The 21,237-nt window shown below is 37.8% G+C and overlaps 1 protein-coding gene across 3 annotated transcripts in view; it reads right to left on the bottom strand.

Moving 5' to 3' along the window:
- RBBP8 (RB binding protein 8, endonuclease) overlaps positions 1 to 19,807 on the bottom strand; it is a 96,241-nt gene extending 76,434 nt beyond the window's left edge. Inside the window, exons 1-4 of one of the 3 annotated variants that reach the window (XM_030810021.1) lie at positions 19,571 to 19,807; positions 16,298 to 16,504; positions 7,097 to 7,139; positions 3,901 to 3,996 (exon numbers count right to left, since the gene is read on the bottom strand). In XM_030810021.1, the coding sequence (XP_030665881.1) occupies positions 3,901 to 3,996; positions 7,097 to 7,139; positions 16,298 to 16,406 (248 nt within the window). In that variant the 5' untranslated portion in view covers positions 16,407 to 16,504; positions 19,571 to 19,807. 3 annotated transcript variants of the gene reach the window in all.
- Positions 19,808 to 21,237: the final 1,430 nt, after the last annotated feature.

Raw genomic sequence — 21,237 nt, forward strand, 5'->3', positions numbered from 1 at the left:
AGTACAAGACTGCAAAGGTTACCAGAGCAGGAAGCTCAAACTTTAAGCCATAAAATGAAGAGTGCTTTGAAGACACTGGAAAGCAATGTCTTCAAGGCGCAGGATGAATAATACTATCTTGGTGATGAAATGGAGAGCCAATTGTATTAAGCCAATGTTTCAAGCAAAACATAATGAAAATGTTATCTGGTAAATTTGAGTGTAATAATTTTGGGCCTTAACAACTTGCTAAGGAACAACTAAACAGGAAGGGTACTGGAAGTCAATATAAGTCGGCCAGTCATCTTACTGTCTCCTACCACAGTAGCAGAATAAAATCCCTGGCTCCACCTTCTGTGCTGTGAAATCCTTCACCTGTCCACATAGGTGAATACACCAGGCCTCCCATAGTCAGATCCTGCCATAAACGAGGAAAGCAGGGCAACTATGGCTCCAGGACTCCCTGTTAGCCTTGTCAAAGCTCTCTTACAAGTACAGTATCCTCTTCCCTCTCTTCTTCACAGAGTTAGAGGCATGAGGGTCTGACAGCTCTCCCAGTTGCCTCATTTCTTACAGGTATTTTTCCCAATAAATCTCTTCAGTGTCCAAGGTATTATTGATGTTTGCTTCTCAGAGAACTCAGGCTAACATAGTTAGTTATTAATACCAATCTTGAAATTTTCTTTACATAGGAATCATGGAACAAAAAGCATTCCTAATCTCTTGGCGTTAATGCCATTACTCACTCCAACCTCACTGCTTGTAGAAAGTGGTGTAATGGTAGAAATGAGAGAAAAAAACGTGGTGAAATAAGAGAAGGAAGCTCTTCAATGGCTGGAGTTAAAGGCTGAGAGAGATATGTTCCCTAAAATCCTTTACTACATATCCAGAGAGAACAGAAGGAAGTGCCTCACCACACTACAGATGAATAACTAATGATTTCCTTTCCAATGCTGACCTGGGAAAGGGTGAGTGGGAGAGATGGCTTTCTAGTTTCCTGGCTTCTCAGCTAGACAGCCTAGACATGGCTGTGTTATATAACACAGACTAGAGTGCTAAAAGTTGGAATCATCTTCCAGTTAGGAGATAGTACATGTCTTATTAAATATCTATTATGTACTGCTGCTTCCATTATCTCATTTAAACTTCAAAATAGCCCTGCAAAGAAGGTATTATTAGTGGTCAAGCCCTATGTTCCTGGCTTTTCTTCTATTTTAATAGTTTCTCTTTGTCAATCTTTTGCGGCTGGGTCCTTATTCTTCATTAAACCTTAATCAGGAATGCCAAAGGATTCAGCCCTAAGACCTCTTCTTTCTTCCTATACTATATTCAAAGATGTCCTTAAGAGATCCACTGAATTCTAGACTCACATATACATCTATCTACTTGACATTTCCCTTTGGATAGAGAGGCTGTTGCTACCTATTTATATCCCTTTGTTATTCCCTTGCTTAAATGGTTTCCATCACAATTAAAATCCAAACTTTTTGCCTATGTCCCTAAGAAATCTAGTTGTTGCCCCACTAGATTTCCAATTTCACTCCTATCACTCATCCCCTTTACTCATCAAGCTAGAACCACAGTAGACTTTCTGTTCCTCAAATATTTCAAGTTTATTTCTACCTTAGACTTCCACATTTGTCTGTTCTATTTCCTTTTGTCTCTAGTTCTTCAAGTGGATGGTTCCTTTTTGTCAATCAAGTCTCGGTTAAGACAGCACCCCAACTAAATGGGGACAGAAGCTCCTGTGTTTAGGATCCTTCTAGACCTCACCCCATGTATCTCTTCATTTGGCTGTTGACTTGTATCCTTTAATGAATGTTTTGTAATAAACTGATAAATATAAATGTTTTCCTGAGTTTGGTGAGTCACTCTAGTAATTATAACCTGAGGAGGGGGTTGTGGGAACCCCAATTTAGAATCTGTCCAAAGCATGAGTAAACAACCTGGGGTTTGCAATTGGCATCAGAATTGAGGGAAGGGCACAGTCATGGGGACAAAGCCCTCAACCTGTGGGACCTGATGCCATATCCAGTGTAGGAATTGAATTAAGATGACACCCACCTAGTGTCTGCTGTAGAATTAATTGTTTGCTTGTTGGTAGGGGAAACTCCTCCTCACATCTGGTGTCTGAAGCATGTTGTACGAGTACAGTGGGAAAAGTTGCATTTGGTTTTTTTTCTACACAGATCCTGTGGTTACTCAATTACATAATTCAATTTTATTTTCTTCATAGCATTTATAATCTGAAATTGTCTCATTTGTTTGTCGTATGGCTCACTTCCAACCTTTGAAAATTAAATATATGCACAGACAGGAGTGCTAAATCATACTCACCAACTAAGATATGTAAATCTTATTCAACTTCTGTTATGTATTGTTACTTGCACTGTCTCATTTAATCCATGACAAACTGGGAAAAGTATCATCCCTAGCCCCCTAGAGCAACACCTAAGACAGCAAGGACTCAAATATTTGTTGTGGAATCTGAATTAAGAACACAGGGTGAAGCTGGAATTCAAAAACATATGTGATTCTAAAGCACACAGGTCTTTATTCCACAATACACTGCCTATTCCAACAAATGTGCATCCATTGACTTGGTAGTTGTAGAAAGTACTCAATTTCAGTTTGCATATATGAAGCATATTAAATTATTTCACCACTAAAAGGGTAGAGACAAACTCAAATCACCCTACCCTTCTGTAACATATACAAAAATACCAAGAAAAAAACTTTTTTAAGAGACAGGGTCTTGTTCTGTTACACAGGCTGGAGTGCAATGGCACAATCATAGCTTGCTCAAACTCCTGGACTCAAGCAATCCTCCCATCTCAGTGTCCTGAGTAGCTAGGACTCCAGTCACATGCCTGGCTAATTTTTAATTTTTTGTAGAGATGAGTTCTTGCTATACTGCCATGCTGGTTTTGAACTCCTGGACTCAAGCAATCATCTTCTTGCCTTGGCTTCCCAAAGAACTGAGGTTACAGGCATGAGCCACTATGCCTACCCTGGAAAAAGAGAAACTGTAAAGAAAGTATGGGATATTGTGGGTTTGTTTTTTTTTTTTTTTGGAGACACGGTCTTGCTCTGTCACCCAGGCTGGAGCGCGGCAGTGCAATCATAGCTCACTGCAGCCTCAAACACTTTGGACTCAAGTGATCCTCTAGCTGAAACTACAGGTTCAGGCCACCATGCTCAGCTTTTAAAATTTTTTGTAGAGACAGGGTCTCGCTTTGTTTGTCCAGGCTGGTCTTGAACATCTGGCCTCAAGCGATCCTCCAGCCTTAGCCTCCCAAAGTGTTGAGATTACAGGTGTGAGCCACCACGCTTGGCTGGAATATTGTTTATTATAGTAGGTAGGTAGTTTATGGGTCCTAAATAGCACTTACAATTCAGAAAAGGGAAAACAGCAAATGCTGGAAGCTTTTTCTAATCCTCAGTGTTAACCTCACAGGAGTGGGAAAGAAAGAAGTCTGTGTATGGAAGTAAGTGATAATATTATCTCAGGAATACTCAGAAAGAAGATCCCTAGACTCCCTCCAAGTGAGGAAACTTGCAAAGAAGAAAAGAGAACAGCAAGAGCAAGAAAAGACGACAGAAACAGAATTGTGAAGCAGTTTCCACCTACTTAGAAGTAAAACTGGAATTAAAGCATTAAATGAATTAGAACATTGCTACCCTTGAGCTTCCACTACATCAAACACCAGATAAAGGTATCATTCAAAGGGTAAACTGATGTGATCTCAGAATTAATGAAAATCTTTAAGAACAGATTCTTATTTTCATATTCATTCAAAGGTGAGAGAAGGCTGTGGGAAAGATCACTTTCAATCCCAAAACGAATTACAAATGAAAGTCAATGTACTCCTTATTATGGAGGAAATCACTTCTTACTCAAGACCTAACTGCCAGACTCACCGATCTTCTAAAACTTTAATGGTTTCATGAAGGACTTTCTGCTGTTCTCTCAGCTGTTGATTTTTGGTGAAGAATTCTTCTAGTCTTTGTGCATCTCTAAAGGTCAAAAAATAAATAAGTTTTTCAGATAAAAATACTCTTAACAGGATAATTCTAAGAGCTCCACTGTGTTTATATCACGAATTTCTTTTACCAAAACAAAACAACGAAAAGGTCAGGTTGGAATATCTTGTAAATCACAGTTCAAATTATACCAGAATTTTCTCTGCAGAGCTCTTACATACCATAAAAGTATCATGCCACTATTGACTCAACTTTGTCAAAATAGCTATCAAAATGTATATTATTTTATTATTTTGCATATATTTATTATTGTAAATAATATTTCTCTACTCATATCATCTCTTTCAATTATGGGGAACTCGCACTTTCTATTTTACTAATTTCTGTGTTGTTTAAAATTTTTACCTGGTCTTGCTTTTAAGTCAGAGCTTACAGTGAAGTGGAAGAACACGAACCCTATGCCCAGATGCAAAATGGGTTTGAGTCCAGCTCTTCATTTACCAGCTGTGTGACCTGATACAATTAACCTAAACTCTCTGTGCCTCACAAAGTGTGGATACATTAATATCTACTCCAAAAGGTCTGAGGAATAAGTATTAATGTACGTATTGGATACGGAACAGTGTGGCACACGGTAGGCTCTATGTTAAGTGTTTACCATTATGACTTTACAGTGAGAAAAAACTAACAAAGACAACGAGAATTTTCTTCTACTTAAACCTGATTACCTTCCAAAGTTGTCATATTTTATCCCTCTATCATTATTTTTAAAAATCACCTTATTATATATAGTATGCACATATTTTAATTCTAAGAAAATCCATTAGAAATTTGATTAGGATTTTCTGTATCATCTTGAAGCTGAAAATATGAGATAATACTGTCATTCAAACACCTTCTCCCAGTCCCTTGAAGGGTCTAAAATATCAAATCAGAGTGGCAAATCAGTCTGTCATAAAAAGTAGATGTCAAAATGATTGTGTCAAAGTGGCTAGAATATAGTGTCACTGGCACCAAAATAGATGAGTAAAACAACTAAGTCAAAATGTCAGATATCAAATATAGAGGATATTTCTTAAATATTTGTTGAACAGTTTATATTAATGGAAAAACCAATACACGTGAGCGCAACACCTTCTTGCTATACAACAAATATAGTTACGGTAGCATGTAGGGCCATCTGAGAACTTGAAAACAAGAGATAGTAATACATCATTGAAGCTTGTTAACCTGGCCATTTCTCATTTAACAAAAATAAATAAATAAATAAATAAAATATTTCCTAATACTTCTAGAAAATGTATTTAATTCAGAAGGAACCCCAGGTTTTCACTGATCCTATTTGGTAAATATAACCAGATAACTTGTCTAAACCTGGAGGTGTGATTAAAGTCATGTTCTAAAACAGACTGCCAACATCTATTCAAATTTAATATTTACCTTAAATCTGTATCATAAAATACAGTAAATATTAAAGTGAAGATTTACACGCATTTAACTTAAATAATCTGTATCATAAATACAGTAAATATTAAATTGAAGATTTACACGCACATTGAAGATTTACACACATATACATTTTCACTCTTAAGGAGTGAGAATAGCAAAGGGTTTTTTCTTAAATGATGAACAGAACTCTGAGTTATCTGATTTGCCCATATTCATATATTCCATTACTGTTCTATTTAGAATAACGCAGAGCACGACAGTATTTGTCTTAAAGCTAAACTATTATGTAGATGAATAACCTAAGTTAAAGTTAAAACTAACTTCAATTACTTAATAAGATATTCAGGTCAAGAAAGTGGTAACATAAAGAGCTTTTACTAATTGCAGAAACAATTTAACAAGGTCTTTAAGAAAGCAAATTGATGAATTCCAGACAGTGCAAAAAGAGTCATGCAATTTCAAAAACAGGGAAGTGTCTAATATATTAAAGACAGGTCTACCCTGGACCTCATCCTAAGTTAGAGTTATTACTACACCAATCACTAACTTCATTTCTAAGGCAAGCTCAATGCCATTAGCAGCATTTTACTAAAAACTCAGTATCATTTTCCTAATTGGTGGCCTTCTGTCTTTCTAAGGTAACTGAACATTTTAAATATAACTAGCATAGGAAGCTGGGTAAAACTTGTATTTGAAAATGTAACTGCAATAAGATAACAAACCTTCCTGTCTCTTTTACAATGCAGCACATACAACAATTTTTTCATTACTTTTAAATCAAATGTCATATATGGGGGCTGGGGCGGGGCAATCTATAGGGAGAGATAGGAATTACCATGAATAAAATGGACAAAACATTATGCTCGAGTTATACTCTCTACAAAGAAACTTTGTGATAAGGAATCAAAAGTATGAAAACAGTGTTGCACAACTGGAAAATTTTTTTTGTCTTTACAATTCTTTAAATTTCTTAATTAAAAAAATTTTAAAAGAAAACAAGGGTTTATCTGAAGGTGAGTAGCCTATATTCTAGAATTTCTAAATTTCTCAGCAGCTAAAGAGAATTTTCTTAGTAAGTGTTACAAAGCTACTCTGCCATCTGTTTCAGATTCCTGAATGTGGAAGCTCTAGAGAATCATGAGTAAAATATGTTCTGAAACTTAAAAAATCAGATCTGATTTAGAACTTTATAAGCAAAACAATTCAAGGAATCTTCGAGTAATTTCAAACTACCTAAAAGGAGTCTAAAATTCCCATTTAGTTTCCATTCATATGAGTTTAGAAATCCCAGAATTATTCTGCTCCCCATCTTGTAGCACGTTGAATTCCAGGTGTTAATTATGGCTGAAAAAAGAACTCCACTGACAAATCAAAATGAGACAACAGATCAATTGTCATTTTAATACTTTATGGGAAAAGATTACATATGTAAGTTGCATTACAATATAAACATAATTAACTAAGGCTATACTTAAAATTACAAAATTATTTTTTTTCGTTTACAGTTTGAAAAAAAAATTGCTGCTGACTATCCAAGGCCCATACTAAGTAGGGCTAATTTTTTTATAAATAAGACATTAAGGTCAAATTGGACATCAGTATCAACTACTCTATAAATGTCAAATTGGACATCAGTATCAACTACTCTATAAATAACACATGAGTATTACATACTGATACTTACAAGATTCGTTCCTGTTTTAACTTGGTTACTTTTACTTGTAAACCTGAAAAGTAAAAAGAAAAGGTATTACTTCTACAACAGTTCCTTTATGAGTCAAATGCTACATTATTAAGTCACATCAGTCTGGCCTCTAAATAATAAACCAGGTCTCATTAGTTAACAGTATATGCCCGTTATTTGTACCCTGCAGTCACAAAAGCATATCTGCAACATATTGCTTTTAGTCTATCATATGACAGTCACATGGAATAACATTTTCCCCATCTAAAGTAAGTTATTTCCTTTCTAATAGCAGGGTAAGCATATAATTAGAAGTTCACTATAAATGAAGGTCTATGTTCTGACGTAGCCTGCGTATTTGCTAACAGCAATGGTGTTTATGTAGGCACAAATCTTCTGGGATTAAACTAGACTATAGTAGGAAGTCCTGGACTAGGAGCAAAATTCCTTATGGAAAAGTACCTAACAAAAGGCATGAATGTTTTATTTCAAGATATCTATTACATGAATTTTTAATTTTAATTAAGTGTGACACAAAACATAAGAGAAGACCACTGCCTATGGACTCAGGTAGTTACTGAGAAGAAAACAGACTGACAGGCATTGAAACTGCAATGAAGGATATGGACAAAACAGGGTGACATTTCTAATTTTCATGAACAGTAATTAACAAAAGAAAAAAGTCACTGAACAAATATGAAAATACATACATCATTAGCAACTAAATATAAGTCAAACCAAAACAATTACTTAGCAAAATTGTAAAAATTATAATACCCAATATTGATTTAAAAATGTTATTTAATCAGCTGGGCGTGGTGACTCACGCCTGTAATACCAGCACTTTGGGAGGTCAAGGTGGGCGGATTACCTGAGGTCAAGAGTTCTGAGACTAGCCTGATCTACATGGAGAAACCCCGTCTCTACTAAAAATACAAAATTAGCCAGGCATGGTGGCACATGCTTGTAATCCTAGCTACTTGGGAGGCTGAGGCAGGAGAATCGCTTGAACCCGGGAGGCGGAGGCTGCAGTGAGCTGAGATCCCGCCATTGCACTCCAGCCTGGGCAACAAGAGCGAAACTCCACCTCAAAAAAATATAAATAAATAAAATAAGATAAAATAAAATAAAGTTATTTAATCAAATATTAAAATAGTAAAAAACTAGAAATTTTTTTTCTAGTTGAATATTGCTTTGCCCTCTATTTTCTCTATGCTCCCTATTTTCTACAATGTGACTAACATAAAGGGGAAAAAAGCCCGCAATATTTACTCTTTAATTTCTCAATCAGTGCTTTTACTATTCTACAATTTACCCAATTATAGATCTACTCAAGAATTTTTATCTGGTGGAAATTAGTTACCAATAAATAGTTATTAGTTGACTAATTCCTGAAGAATCCAAGAATATTTACTATGTGCCTTTAGTAGTTCACAGATCCTAAGAGTTATAAATCAGAAAAATTTTTCATATATGTGTGTAGAAACATTAATATTTATCATTTCTAAGAACATAATTTTTCTTTATCTGTTAAACTTGATACAATCTTTTGGATAACATAATTTAGACAAATAGAAATTTTAAAAACAAACCTATATACATTTCCCAACCATGGTCACATAGACACTAATGAAGAAGTCATCTCTTCTTATTGCCCTCCATTGTAGATTTACTGCCAGGAAATCTATATATTGTGGAAAAATAAAGGCCCTGGAGAATTTTTTGGATGTTACATTTTTTCCTTATGTCTCCAATTTCACCTTTAGAAAATGTCCAACTGATATGACACATTTTATCTTTGATTCTATGCTCTATAATTTGAATAAATAAAATGTTATAAATAAGATGGTGAAAAAAATATTACGGATAAACCTGTACTGAATGTTCACAGCGGTCTTAGCCAAACATTAGAAACAACCCAAATATCCTTCAATAAGTGAGTTGTTTAAAAAGCCAAAACCTGTGGTGCATCCATGCACATTTTTTCCCTTCTCAAAAATGTGTGAAATTTTACTTGACAGATTTTTTTTTGTTTTTAATTTTGGCTGACTTCTAACAATGAGTTCTGCCTTTAGAAGTGAAAAGTGCAGCCAAAGATGAAATGGATTCTTGCCACAAACCATTTTAAGAAAAGAAACAATGAGATAGAAAATCCATATAAACTTCAAAAGAAAATCCTTGGGAAACAGGGGAAGAACTACTCTTTTATCTAGCAAGCATTCAACACCTGTGAGGCATTTGTTCTGTCACGTAGATCACCCTGAAACAGGTTTATATGTGTATGTGTGTGTTTAAATTTTAGCATTTGCTATTCACCAAGTCAATTAGGAATCTACAATTAGAACCCCTATAAAGTGTGCTTTAATCCTGCTCCACACCCATCGGAAGGAATGAGGCTATACAACAATGTGGCTCCTGTAGGAACAGGTAATCTGTTGAACAAGGTATCTGGGATTGTAACACTGGCAACCTAAGATACCTATTGAGGAAACAGTGTTCACAAGACCAAGCACTGTGCTACAATTAACCCTACACCCACTCATACATAAATTTTGGAGGAAATGAAACAATCAAGAGTCTGTATATTATAATAAACAAAGCAAATTTAAGAGTTCAGAAATGAGGCAAGAATTCCTTATGCATTAACAAAAATCACTGCTATGTTCTTATTTTAGTTCTCTACCCAGAACAAACCATGTATATATATATAAAATGTATGTACTGTCATTTTAAACAAGTTATTTATGGTTCTGAATTATAAATAATACACGTAACATCACTTTCTTGACAGTGAGGGCTTTATATACAAATGAAGTAATCAAACTTCAACCAAAACTACTACTGCTAGCATTTCTATAATTGCCTAACAAATTACTTAAATTCCAAGGCCATACTTAAGCTCTGCTCACTTTGCTTAAGATTTAATTGTCTCAAAATGGGTAAATTAATTTTTGTGGATTTTATTATTTACAGATGTGAATGCAAATAAAAAATAAAAGGTGTGAGAGTTACTACTACTAATATTATTATTATTTTTGAGATAGGATTTCTGTCACCCAGGCTGGGGTGCAGTGGTGCAATCACGGCTCACTGTAGCCTTGACTTCCCAGGCCCAAGCGATCCTCCTGCCTCAACCTCTCAAGTAGCTGGGACCACGGGCACACACCACCATGCCTAGCTAATTAAAAAAAATTTTTTTGTAGAGACAGGGTCTCGCTTTGTTGTCCAGGCTGCTCTCAGACTCCCAGACTCAAGTAATCCTCCTGCCTTGGCCTCCCAAGTGTGCGCCACTGCGCCCAGCCTGACAGCATTCTTAATAATGAGTGGCACAATTCCTTTCACTGTTAATTTGTGTAGTCTTAAGGTAATGTTCTCTTTTTAGAATTTTTGATTCTATGTACAGAAAATAAATGGAGCAATTAAAAAATGAATCAAGAGATATTTATCCTGTCCTATTAGAGCCCCCAAACTTTCCCATTTCTTCAAGGTGTTCCAACTTTGCCTCACGAAACCTGCCTAGTTTTCTCTGAAACTGATTACCATATTTACTAGACACAGAAAATATATTAGCTAGATGTTAATAGCAGACGCTGGCATAGACAAAAGATCATTTATTAAAATAGTGGTATTCTGAAAATAAATATTTTAAATTCTATTTTATTACCTGTGCTTTTGATAATAAACTTGATACTGAAAAAGATTTTTAAAGGCAATAAAATTTTGTACCCAAATAAATACGCTTTAAGACTTTTGAAATTTAAAGAATTCTGAAGTTTCCATTAAATTCTGTGAGTTCTGAATTTAAAGCATAAACACTGTATATTATCAGTAACAATCTGTGATACTGATACTAGCAGCATTTGTCACAAAAGGAACATATCATGAAATGATACAATCATAAAAGCATACAATTATCTTAAAGGATATAAAAACTGGTCATAAATGACTCCAGAATTTTTCAACAAAAATGGTCTGGTTTGCATATTGCTAGTCTCTAATAGAAATTAGAGTATTTTGTCTATTCTTGTCTAGTTTTAAAAGACATGGATGCAGTTTATTATATTGTTGTGATCAGTGCACATACTGTCATATTTTGCTATCATTTTATTGTTTTGGCAAAAGATGCAAAAAAAATTCTAAACACATGTAGCAGAGCATTCAGATGCATGCAAGTTCCTATGGGTGCATTTCTGTAGCTAAGTAAAAACTATGTATCTCAAATATTACCATTCCCAACATTGCTCTTTTATTTTTTACTGACATGAAGCTTTAAAAGTAATGAGTCAATTTTGATTCCTATATATACCTTAAAACCTGCAATGTCCAGACAAGTCCATGTTTGATGTCTTTCAAACAGCTTCCTATACTGGTTTCTACAAATGGATTCCCCACCTCCTTAAAAAAAATTAAGTTCCCCTCAGGCATGTCTTTGATGTTATCACACAGAGACTCTAATTTTATATGGAACTATGTGGAACATATTGACGAAGGCATGGCCCAAACCAAAACGTTTTAAAATGACATATCTACTTAAAAAATAGTACTTATTCATTTAATACCTTTAAGAATCCGTTTTGAAATTGGGAAAGTGGCATCATCAACATAATGTACCAAAGATTATCTTCTCTTATGAGCTCATATATCCAATACCTAACATTCATAAAACACATGGACTTTATCATATACAACAATTACTGTATTCCTCCCTTAAAGTTATTCACAGTATAGAAACTTTTGTGGGAATGTGATTAGAACATAACCATGAGGAGTACATTTTAAAAGAATTATCTATTACATAATATTTGCAAGCTTTATATATTCTATAATTTGATAAATATGGCATATTGTTCCTATTAAAGAGTATATCATTTGTTTCTTGATGCTTCCTCATTGTAAAATAGGGATTTCATGAAGATCCTGTAACACCAAAGAATAGGAAGAAGAAATCTGTCAAATATTTTATTTCTATTAAATTAATAGCCTATAAATAGCCAGGCACAGTGGCTCCCGCCTGTAATCCCAGCACTTTGGGAGGCCGAGATGGGCAGCTTGCTTGAGGTCAGGAATTCAAGACCAGCCTGGCCAACATGGTGAAACCCCATCTCTACTAAAAATACAAAAATTAGCCAGGAGTGGTGGTGCGTGCCTGTAGTCTCAGCTACTTGGGAGGCTGAGCCAGGAGAACTGCTTCAACCTCGGAGACAGAGGTTGTAGTGAGCTGCGATCATGCCACTGCACTCCAGCCTGGGTGACAGAGTGAGACTCCGTTTCAAAACATAAAAAACAAAAATAGAAATCAAGAGTTTCAAGAAAGTTGCAGAATATAAAATCAACTCACAAAAACCAGTTGTATTTCTATACACTAACAATGAACAATCTGAAAAGCAAATTAAGAAAATTCTATTTACAGTAGCATCAAAAGAATAAAATACTTAAGAATACATTTCACCAAGGAGACAAAAAACCTGTACACTGACAATCAGAAAATGTTGCTGAAAGAAATTATAGAATGACCAGGTGTGGTGGCTCACACCTGTAATCCTAGCACTTTTGGAGGCCAAGGAGATCAGAAGACCGCTTGAGCCCAGGAGTTGAGACTAGCCTGGGCAACAAAATGAGATCCCTGTCTCTATAAAAAAATAAATTAGCTAGGGGTGGTGGTGCATGCCTATAGTCCCAGCTACTCTGAAGGTGGAAGTGGAAGGATTGCCTGCACCCTGGAATTTGAGGCTATGGCAAACCATGACTGTGCCATTGCACTCAAGCCTGGGCAATGAGGCAAGACCTCATCTCTAAAAATTAGTAATTAAAAATTAAAAAATCTTAAAAAGAAATACAGAAGACACTAATAGAAAGGTATCCCATGTTCATGGACTACAAAACAATACTGTTAAGATGTCGATACTATACAAAGCAATCTACAGATTCAATGCATTACCTATCAAAATCCCAAATCCCCAAATCCCAACATTTTTTGCAGAAATAGAGAAATCTGTCCTAAAGTCAAGGTAAGATGACAATCTCTTCAGTATAGTACATACCATTTTACATAACATGGATCTATGTACATTTCTAGCATCATATCCTATCCACCTCCCTCAAAACTCCGATCTCCCATCCCATTTCCTCTTAGAACTAAACCTAACCATCCATAGTTCCTTGAATAAAATCAAGCTCTTATCTGCAAACTTTTGCATGTGCTATTCTCTCTACTCAGAAAATTCCCTCGCCTTCCACCATCTTCTTTGCCTGGCTAATTAGGCTTAATCAGTTATCAAGCCTGGTCTGACATAAACCATGCACAAACCCACTTCCCCATGCAACCACACACACCCTCAGTTCTTCCTTCATGTTTTCAGATAATAGCATAGTATACTGCATTAAAATTCTAGACTAGAAATTCCCTTAAAGCTAGCACTATATAGGATTCATTCTTATTCACAAAGTCTGGCAAATAGTAAGTGCCCAAAAAACATTTCTTGAACATTTGTTTGTGTCTCCATGAATACTGGGGCTTGAAAGAATACTTTTGGGGTTGTTCATATTTCAAAACTCATTAATTAATAAGGGTATCACCAGAAGTTTTGCCAGAAACTAAATTTACCATGGGAAAGTTCTTTTTTTTTTTTTTTTTTTTTTTTTTTGAGATGGAGTTTCACTCTTGTTACCCAGGCTGGAGTACAATGGCGCAATCTTGGCTCACTGCAACCTCCACCTCCTGGGTTCAAGTGATTCTCCTGGGTTTCAAGCAATTCTCCTGCCTCAGCCTTCCTGAGTAGCTGGGATTACAGGTGCGCACCACCACGCCCGGCTAATTTTGTATTTTTAGTAGAGACGGGGTTTCTCCATGTTGGTCAGGCTGGTCTTGAACTCCTGACCTCAGGTGATCCACCCACCTTGGCCTCCCAAAGTGCTGGGATTACAGGCGTGAGCCACCGCGCCCGGCCTACCATAAGAAAGTTCCAATACAGACCCACATACTACACTTTAGATTCAGGTTATGTTTTAACAGTACTCCAGTGTAATGATACAGCTATAAAGCACTGCAGTATTAAACTTATAATAGGTAATCGAGAAACAAATGTAATATGAAGCATTTCTCATACATAGGGAAAGTTACAGAATTAAAGCATATTAAAATTTAGTATCAAAACCTTGAGCTTAGCTTCATATGGTGTATCTTTTAACGCAAATAATATTTACGAATCTCAACCACAATTGCTTAATCCTCTATAAACTCCTTGCACTTCATAAAAACCTTTTAACTGTTATTTCACTGTATTGTAAATATCTGTTTACACAACTCTATCTCTATTAAGACTGCAGGCTGTCTGAGGGTAAGCTGTCATTCACTTTTGTATTTCAGTGCTACAGGTTTGTCAAATGACTTATGTAGTATTTTTATGTCTATATCCTGCAAAGAATTTTATAGAAGAAAATTCTATAAAGAATTTATAGAGGTTAGGTAATTAGGCTAAGATCACAGAGAAAGTGGGTAAATGGAATCAGAATTCAAATCCAGGTCTTCAGTCAACAAATTCTGTATCTTTTCCACTATCTCATACATATTACCACAAGTAAATAACAGCAAGTTGTATACAAACTATGTTCTGTGGTTAAAAAGCACAAATTTGACCATAAAAATGAATCACAAAAACTACAATTGTAAATGTCCTCTAAAAATGAGATCTGGCTGGGCACAGCTCACGCCTGTAATCCTAGCACTTTGGGAGGCCAAGGCGGGAGATCACCTGAGCTCAGGAGTTTGAGACCAGCCTGGGCAACATAGCGAAACCCTGTCTCCACAAAAAATACAAAAACTAGGTAGGTGTTCTACGGTGAAGTATAAGTTTAAAAAAAAAAAACAAAAAACAAACTAGCTGGGCATGGTATGTGCACCTGTAGTCCCAACTACTTGGGAGGATGAGGTGGGAGAATCACTTGGGCCTGAGAGGTTGATGCTATAGTGAGCCAAGTTTGCACCACTCACTCCAGCATGGGTGACAAAGCAAGACCTTGTCTCAAAAAGAAAAAGAAAAAAAGATCAGCTGGGCATGGTGGCTGACACCTGTAATCCTAGCACTTTGGGAGGCTGAGGCCAGTGGACTGCTTGAGCCCAGAAGTTCAAGACCAGCCTGGGCAACATGGGAAAACTCTGTCTCTACAAAAAATACATAAAATTAGCTGGGCATGGTGGTGCACACCTATAGTCCCAGGTACCCAGGAGGCTAAGGTGGGAGGAACACCTGAGCCTGGGAGGTCAAGGATGCAGTGAGCTGTGACCATATCACTGCACTCCAGCCTGGGCAATGGAGCAAGACCCTCTCTGAAAATGAATAAGTAAATAAATAAATACATGAATATATAAATAAATACATAAATAATGAGATCTTTGGGCCAGGCACAGTAGCTCATGTCTGTAATCCCAGCACTGTGGGAGGCAGAGACAGAAGGATCACTTGAGGCTAGGAGTTCAAGACCAGCCTGGGCAACACAGTGAGACCCTGACTCCACAAAAAATAAAAAATTAGCCAGGCATGGAAGCATGTGGCTATGGTCCCAACTGCAGGAGAGAGGCTCACTTGAAAATGGGAGGTTGAAGCTGCAGTGGCCGTGATCACACCACTACACCCCAGCCTGGTGACACAGTGAGACCTTGTCTCAAAAAAAAAAGAAGATATCTTTGAACTTAAAGATGGTCATTAAATGTACAAAATTCAATAGTGGACTGAATAAAAAAAAAAGTACATATACATCATGGAATACAATGTAGCCATAAAAAAGAACAAAATTATTTTCTTTGCAGCAACATGGATACAGATGAAGCCATTACCCTGAGCAGGGAACAGAAATACTGCATGTTCTCATTTATAAGTGGGAGCTAAACATTTAGTACACATGGACACAAAGAGGGGAACAACAGGTACTGGGACCTACGTGAGGGTGGAGGGTCGGGGGGTGGGAGGAGAGTGGGGATCGAAAAACTACCTATGGGGTACCACGCTCACTACCTGGGTGATGAAATCATTTGTACACCAAACCCCAGCAACATACAATCTACCCATGTACCAAATCTGCACGTGTAGCCCCCGAACCTAAAAGTTGAAATAGAAAAAATAAACAGAACTGTCATACAAAAGTATACAAAGCCACTACAATCTCAACAAAATACTGCTGTAAGTATTTAAGAAAAGATTTTACCTTGTACTTCTCTATCATGACACTCTTTTAGTTTTGTCCAAAGGTCCTTAAAGTCACTCAATATATCTGCAGAGTTAGGGCTTCCACAACTGCTTCCTGAGATGTTCATCTTGCTTAATATGCCCCACACTTCTACTTGCTTAATATTTTCTGACCTTTTCTGTTACATTATAGAGGCATCAAGTAGTCTTTGGACAGGTCAAATACCTGAAATGACAGATTGCAACATAAATGAACTTTGCATTTATCTTTATGTACTTTGAAATCAGGATGAAACACAAGCCCAGATATCCTCATTTACCATTTCCTTATTTACCTATAATCAATCATTTTTAGAATTTGGGAGGGGAAGGAAAGAATAAGGAAAGATGATAATGGTGAGAAAAGTCCTGATTTCAGTTGTTTGGCTATATAAGGTAAATTTTCAGGCAAATTTTCTTATTTCTCTTAGAGGAAGAAATTATCTAAATTATGTTAAAGAGAAAGGATTCCGATATTGAGGGGTTTTTATCATTCATGGTCAATATTAATTTACCACTATAAACTAATTTATTGTTTTGGCTGAGGGAGATGGCTCTTGTCTGTAATCCCAGCACTTTGGGAGGCCAAGGTGGGTGGATCACTTGAGGCCAGGAGTTTGAGACCAGCCTGGCCACCATGGTGAAACCCCATCTTTACCAAAAATACAAAAATTAGCCAGGTGTGGTAGTGCGTGCCTGTGGTCCCAGCTACTTGGGAGGTTGAGGCAGGAGAATTGCCTGAAACTGGGAGGTGGAATTTGCAGTGAGCGGAGATTGTGCCACTGCACTCCAGCCTGAGCGACAGAGACCCTGTCTCAATTAAAAAAAAAAAAAAAAATTTTTTTTAACTTTTGAATTGGTGCAACAATATACTGAGCCCAAAACTGAAAAACATTCTAAGATAGTCTTGACTTAACAAGCATCCACATATATACACGTATCTATATGTATTTTATAAAAGAGACAGTCGACTGATGTATTAACACAGATAAGGATCTGTATAACTTTCCAAAAACAAGAGAAGTCAGTAAGATATAAACACAGCAAAGATCTATGAATACAGAAACATCTTAGAGTTATAAGACAATTAGGGTAACGTTACTTCATGCCTCTCTTAGAATAAAGGTGAATGATTATTACGTAGTCCTTGAAGAAACCAATGGGTTAAGAAGTTTGAATGGATTAGCAAATATTTTAATATGTGTCCTTAAAATGAAACCATTAATTAGCTACAACTTAAAAAGCATAGTGATCAGCAAGTCTACTAAACCTCACATCTGGCTCCTTAGCCAAAGTAGTATCATTTCTAACAAGTGTGCAAACTGATTGTTTCCTGCTAACCGTTTCTTGAGGTCTCTGATGAAGGGGCTGAAACAGTAATTCTGAAGGAAGCAAGAGTATATGTGAAGCCACTTGGTGAACCGTAAAAGAGCTACAAAAATAAACCATCAAGCTTTGCAAAAATTGTGATTAGACTTTTAAAAAATAATCAGCAGAAACTAAATATGATGGATGTTGGGTGAAGAGATGAAACAAGGGCTGAACTTCAACAATTTCTGAAGCTGGGTGGATGGGTATACAATGGGGTTCATAATTCCAGTATTTCTCTTGTGTACATTTATTTCTGTAAAAAAGTTTTTAAAAGTAGAATTAGGTGCACTGCATCAGTTTTGTTTCCAAAGAGGTTTTCATTCTATTTTTAACTCTAACAGATAAACAAATGGGCATATATATAATTGCGAATAAAAGTCACCATTTGTTTCCCACATACCAGAAACTGCTGTAGAATATTATTATTAATATTTGTATTTATATATTATTTAATATATAATTATATATTATAGAATATTTATATTCTACCTAACCTTCAGAAAAACTCTGTAAGACAGCTACTATAATTTCATTTTAGAGTTGGGGGAAGACGCGTAAGGCAGTAAATGACTTGTCCAAGGTCACACAGCTGGGACATGGCTATGTCAGGGATGGAAATCAAGTAATGAGACCAGTAACTGTAAAATACCTCTCTGTAGCCCGCATGTTCTCACTCATAGGTGGGAAATGAACAATGAGAACACTTGGACACAGGAAGGGGAACATCACACACCGGGGCCTGCCGTGGGGTCAGGGGAGGGATAGGATTAGGAGATATACCTAATGTAAATGACGAGTTAATGGGTGCAGCACACCAACGTGGCACATGTATACATATGTAACAAATCTGCACGTTGTGCACATGTACCCTAGAACTTAAAGTATTAAAAAAACAAAATAAAGAAAAAAATACCTCTCTGCAGAAAAAAGAAAAAAAAAAGGAAGACATAAACGATTTCTATTAAATCAACAGTTTAAAATGAAGGTTTAATTACTTTAATGATCGAAAAAGTATTAACATATTCGTTTAAAGCCAAGAGTGTAAAATAAGCATCCTTTACGTATCTATCTTCAAGTAAGTGATGTACAGTGCTTTAAAAACAAAACATAAAAACAAAACATTCAACTTGCAAATTCTGGCTCGCAAAACCCTTTCCACCTACCCCGCATGCCCAGCACTTTTTGTTAGCATCTCTCTCTGCAATGAACCGTTATTCGAAGCACGACGACAATGTACATTTTTCAATCTCTCAGAACGCCACGTCTTACCTCTCAAGTTGCATTATGGGCTCAAAGGCCTGTAACTGTTTAATACATTTGTGTATATTCCTCAGTATAAACCACCACACTGCAGGTGCTCACCAAAATACTCGCTGCCACACCACAGGTATTCTCACATGGGTAAGGCGAGAGGCACATCTCGTCACACAGGGGACTTGAACAAACTGCACGGGACATTTCAGGGGTCCTCTTATGGGCGGAGCAGAGCAGCTGGGCAAAGGCTTTCCAGCCAGGTCCCTTCTCCATCCGCCTCTCCCCAGGTGCCCGCGCCGGTTCCGCGTGAGGGTCTGGCCAAAAAAATCTCCCAAGCGCGCGCGCGAGAGCCGCAGTCGGCGCATGCGCGGGGCGGGCTTGGCGGTGAAAGGCGCTTCCTCAGCCCGCGCGGGAGACCCAGAAGTAGTCCTGAGTTAGCGCTCGTCCTCCCGCCGGTCCACCACCACCAAGTGTAGCTCGGGCCCGGCCTATTTCCTCAGGCACAGCCCCAGAGCCGGGGGGCCACCCCCTACCCCGGGAGCCCTTCGCCAAGCGCGCAGCTCCAGACCAGAAGCAGCCGCTACGACCCAGAGCTCCGGGTGGGGTAAAGAGAATTCCTTTTACTCACCGCCTCCAAGATTGCCTCGGGATTCGCGAAAGCCCCCGAAGGAAAGCGAGCACTTTCTGAGGCTGTGAAGGGACGGCTGCTCGCTTTTCTCTTTCGCCCTTTTCCCTCAGCAGAGTGCCAAATCCTCGGTGGGAAAGCCGACCCCTCCGGACAGCCCGCGCTTTAAGGCCGGGGGCTGCCGGCCGGGCTCGGAGGCGGCCGGACCCGCCCCGCCCGGGAGCCCGCGCGACGTCACGCGGGAGTTCCAGTTGCGTCACGCCCCTTCCTCCCGCTGCCCAGCGCGGCGGCGCACTTCGTGCACTAGCTGAGGAGCGGGCTCCTTGGTGCGGCCCATCCCGGAGGGCGATGGCTGGGGAGGGGAGCGCTACCTCCGAACTGCCGGGAGCGACCCGAAGAGTCTGGCGACCGCCACAGCTTTTCTGAGATGCGCTGGGGAAAGCTCAAGCCGTTCTGTCGGCGGAGCGTCAAGCTCTTGGGGTTCTGTGGAAGTTATCTGTACAGTGTGTCTAACTTAAGCATTTTGCAGGGAAGCATGTGTAGAGTGACCTGTACCGAATGAAGAGTTAAAATTAACTGTTGGGGGATATGGACGCGGATCCGTCTAACAGTTTTCGGCCTTGTCGCTGTTATCTGCAGTTTAGTGATGTGACCTGACAGGGTTGGGCGGTAACGCCATAGATCAAAACGATCTGTATTTTGCTGAGGTTAAACGGGAGGTTTCTGGCGAATTTGAAACGAGAAGGAATCTCCTTCAGCATTATGTATTGGGACAACATGCTGTTAGATAATTTTTTTTAAAAAAGTCCAGTTTTCTTGTGGCCGTTCGTTTGAGATTCAAACCGATAGTAGGTATTCCTATTTCTCCTGATTTCTAAAAGAATCGTTTTTAGACCACTAGAAATTTCTGCAAATGAACAAAATAGACTAGAATCAAATATCTTTTAAACCAGTCCAGTACTTTTGTGTAATCATTCTAAGACCTGGGAAGGGATAATATTAACAGGCTTTAAAAGTTTAGTACTTAGAAAATCATAAATACAAAATGCAAAGGTAATTTTTCCACCTGTCCCACATCTTAAGGGATGAATAAATATAACTTAAAAAGTTAGTATACAGAAGAGGGGTGCCAAACCTTCTATTAGCCTGTTACAGCAACTATCATTCACTTCCCCATTTTATAAGACTTAACTCCACAAATGGATGAAATTTTGACTGTAATTTTTAACACAACATAGGAAACATAATTGACAGAGTGAAGCTTTTATGTTTATGACAGAAATAACCTGTAATAAGTTTGTCACTTAACAGAGTATTGAAAGAGCAGTGTGCTGTGGTCTGTACTGTGGTCCAAAGAAAAACTGAGCAGAATGACCCAACCTGTTCCTATGGCCTCTCCCTGTGTCTCACTATCTAATCCATTTATGCAAGTCAGAAACCAGAGTCATTCTTGACACTTTATTCATCCCTAACTTCCATATCCAAGCCATCACCCAGTCTAATTTTACTTACTAAACATCTAAATCCATCCCCTTCTCTCCATCACTACCTCCATAATCCAAGATACTGTTATTTCTTACCTAGTCTACTGCTAGTCTCCTTTCCACAACCACGCTACCAACCACCCCTCCTAAATCTTTTTCACTGGTGTTACAGAAAAAAATTTGAAC

This window comes from Nomascus leucogenys, chromosome 4, assembly GCF_006542625.1.
Source record: "Nomascus leucogenys isolate Asia chromosome 4, Asia_NLE_v1, whole genome shotgun sequence".
NCBI lineage: Eukaryota > Metazoa > Chordata > Mammalia > Primates > Hylobatidae > Nomascus > Nomascus leucogenys.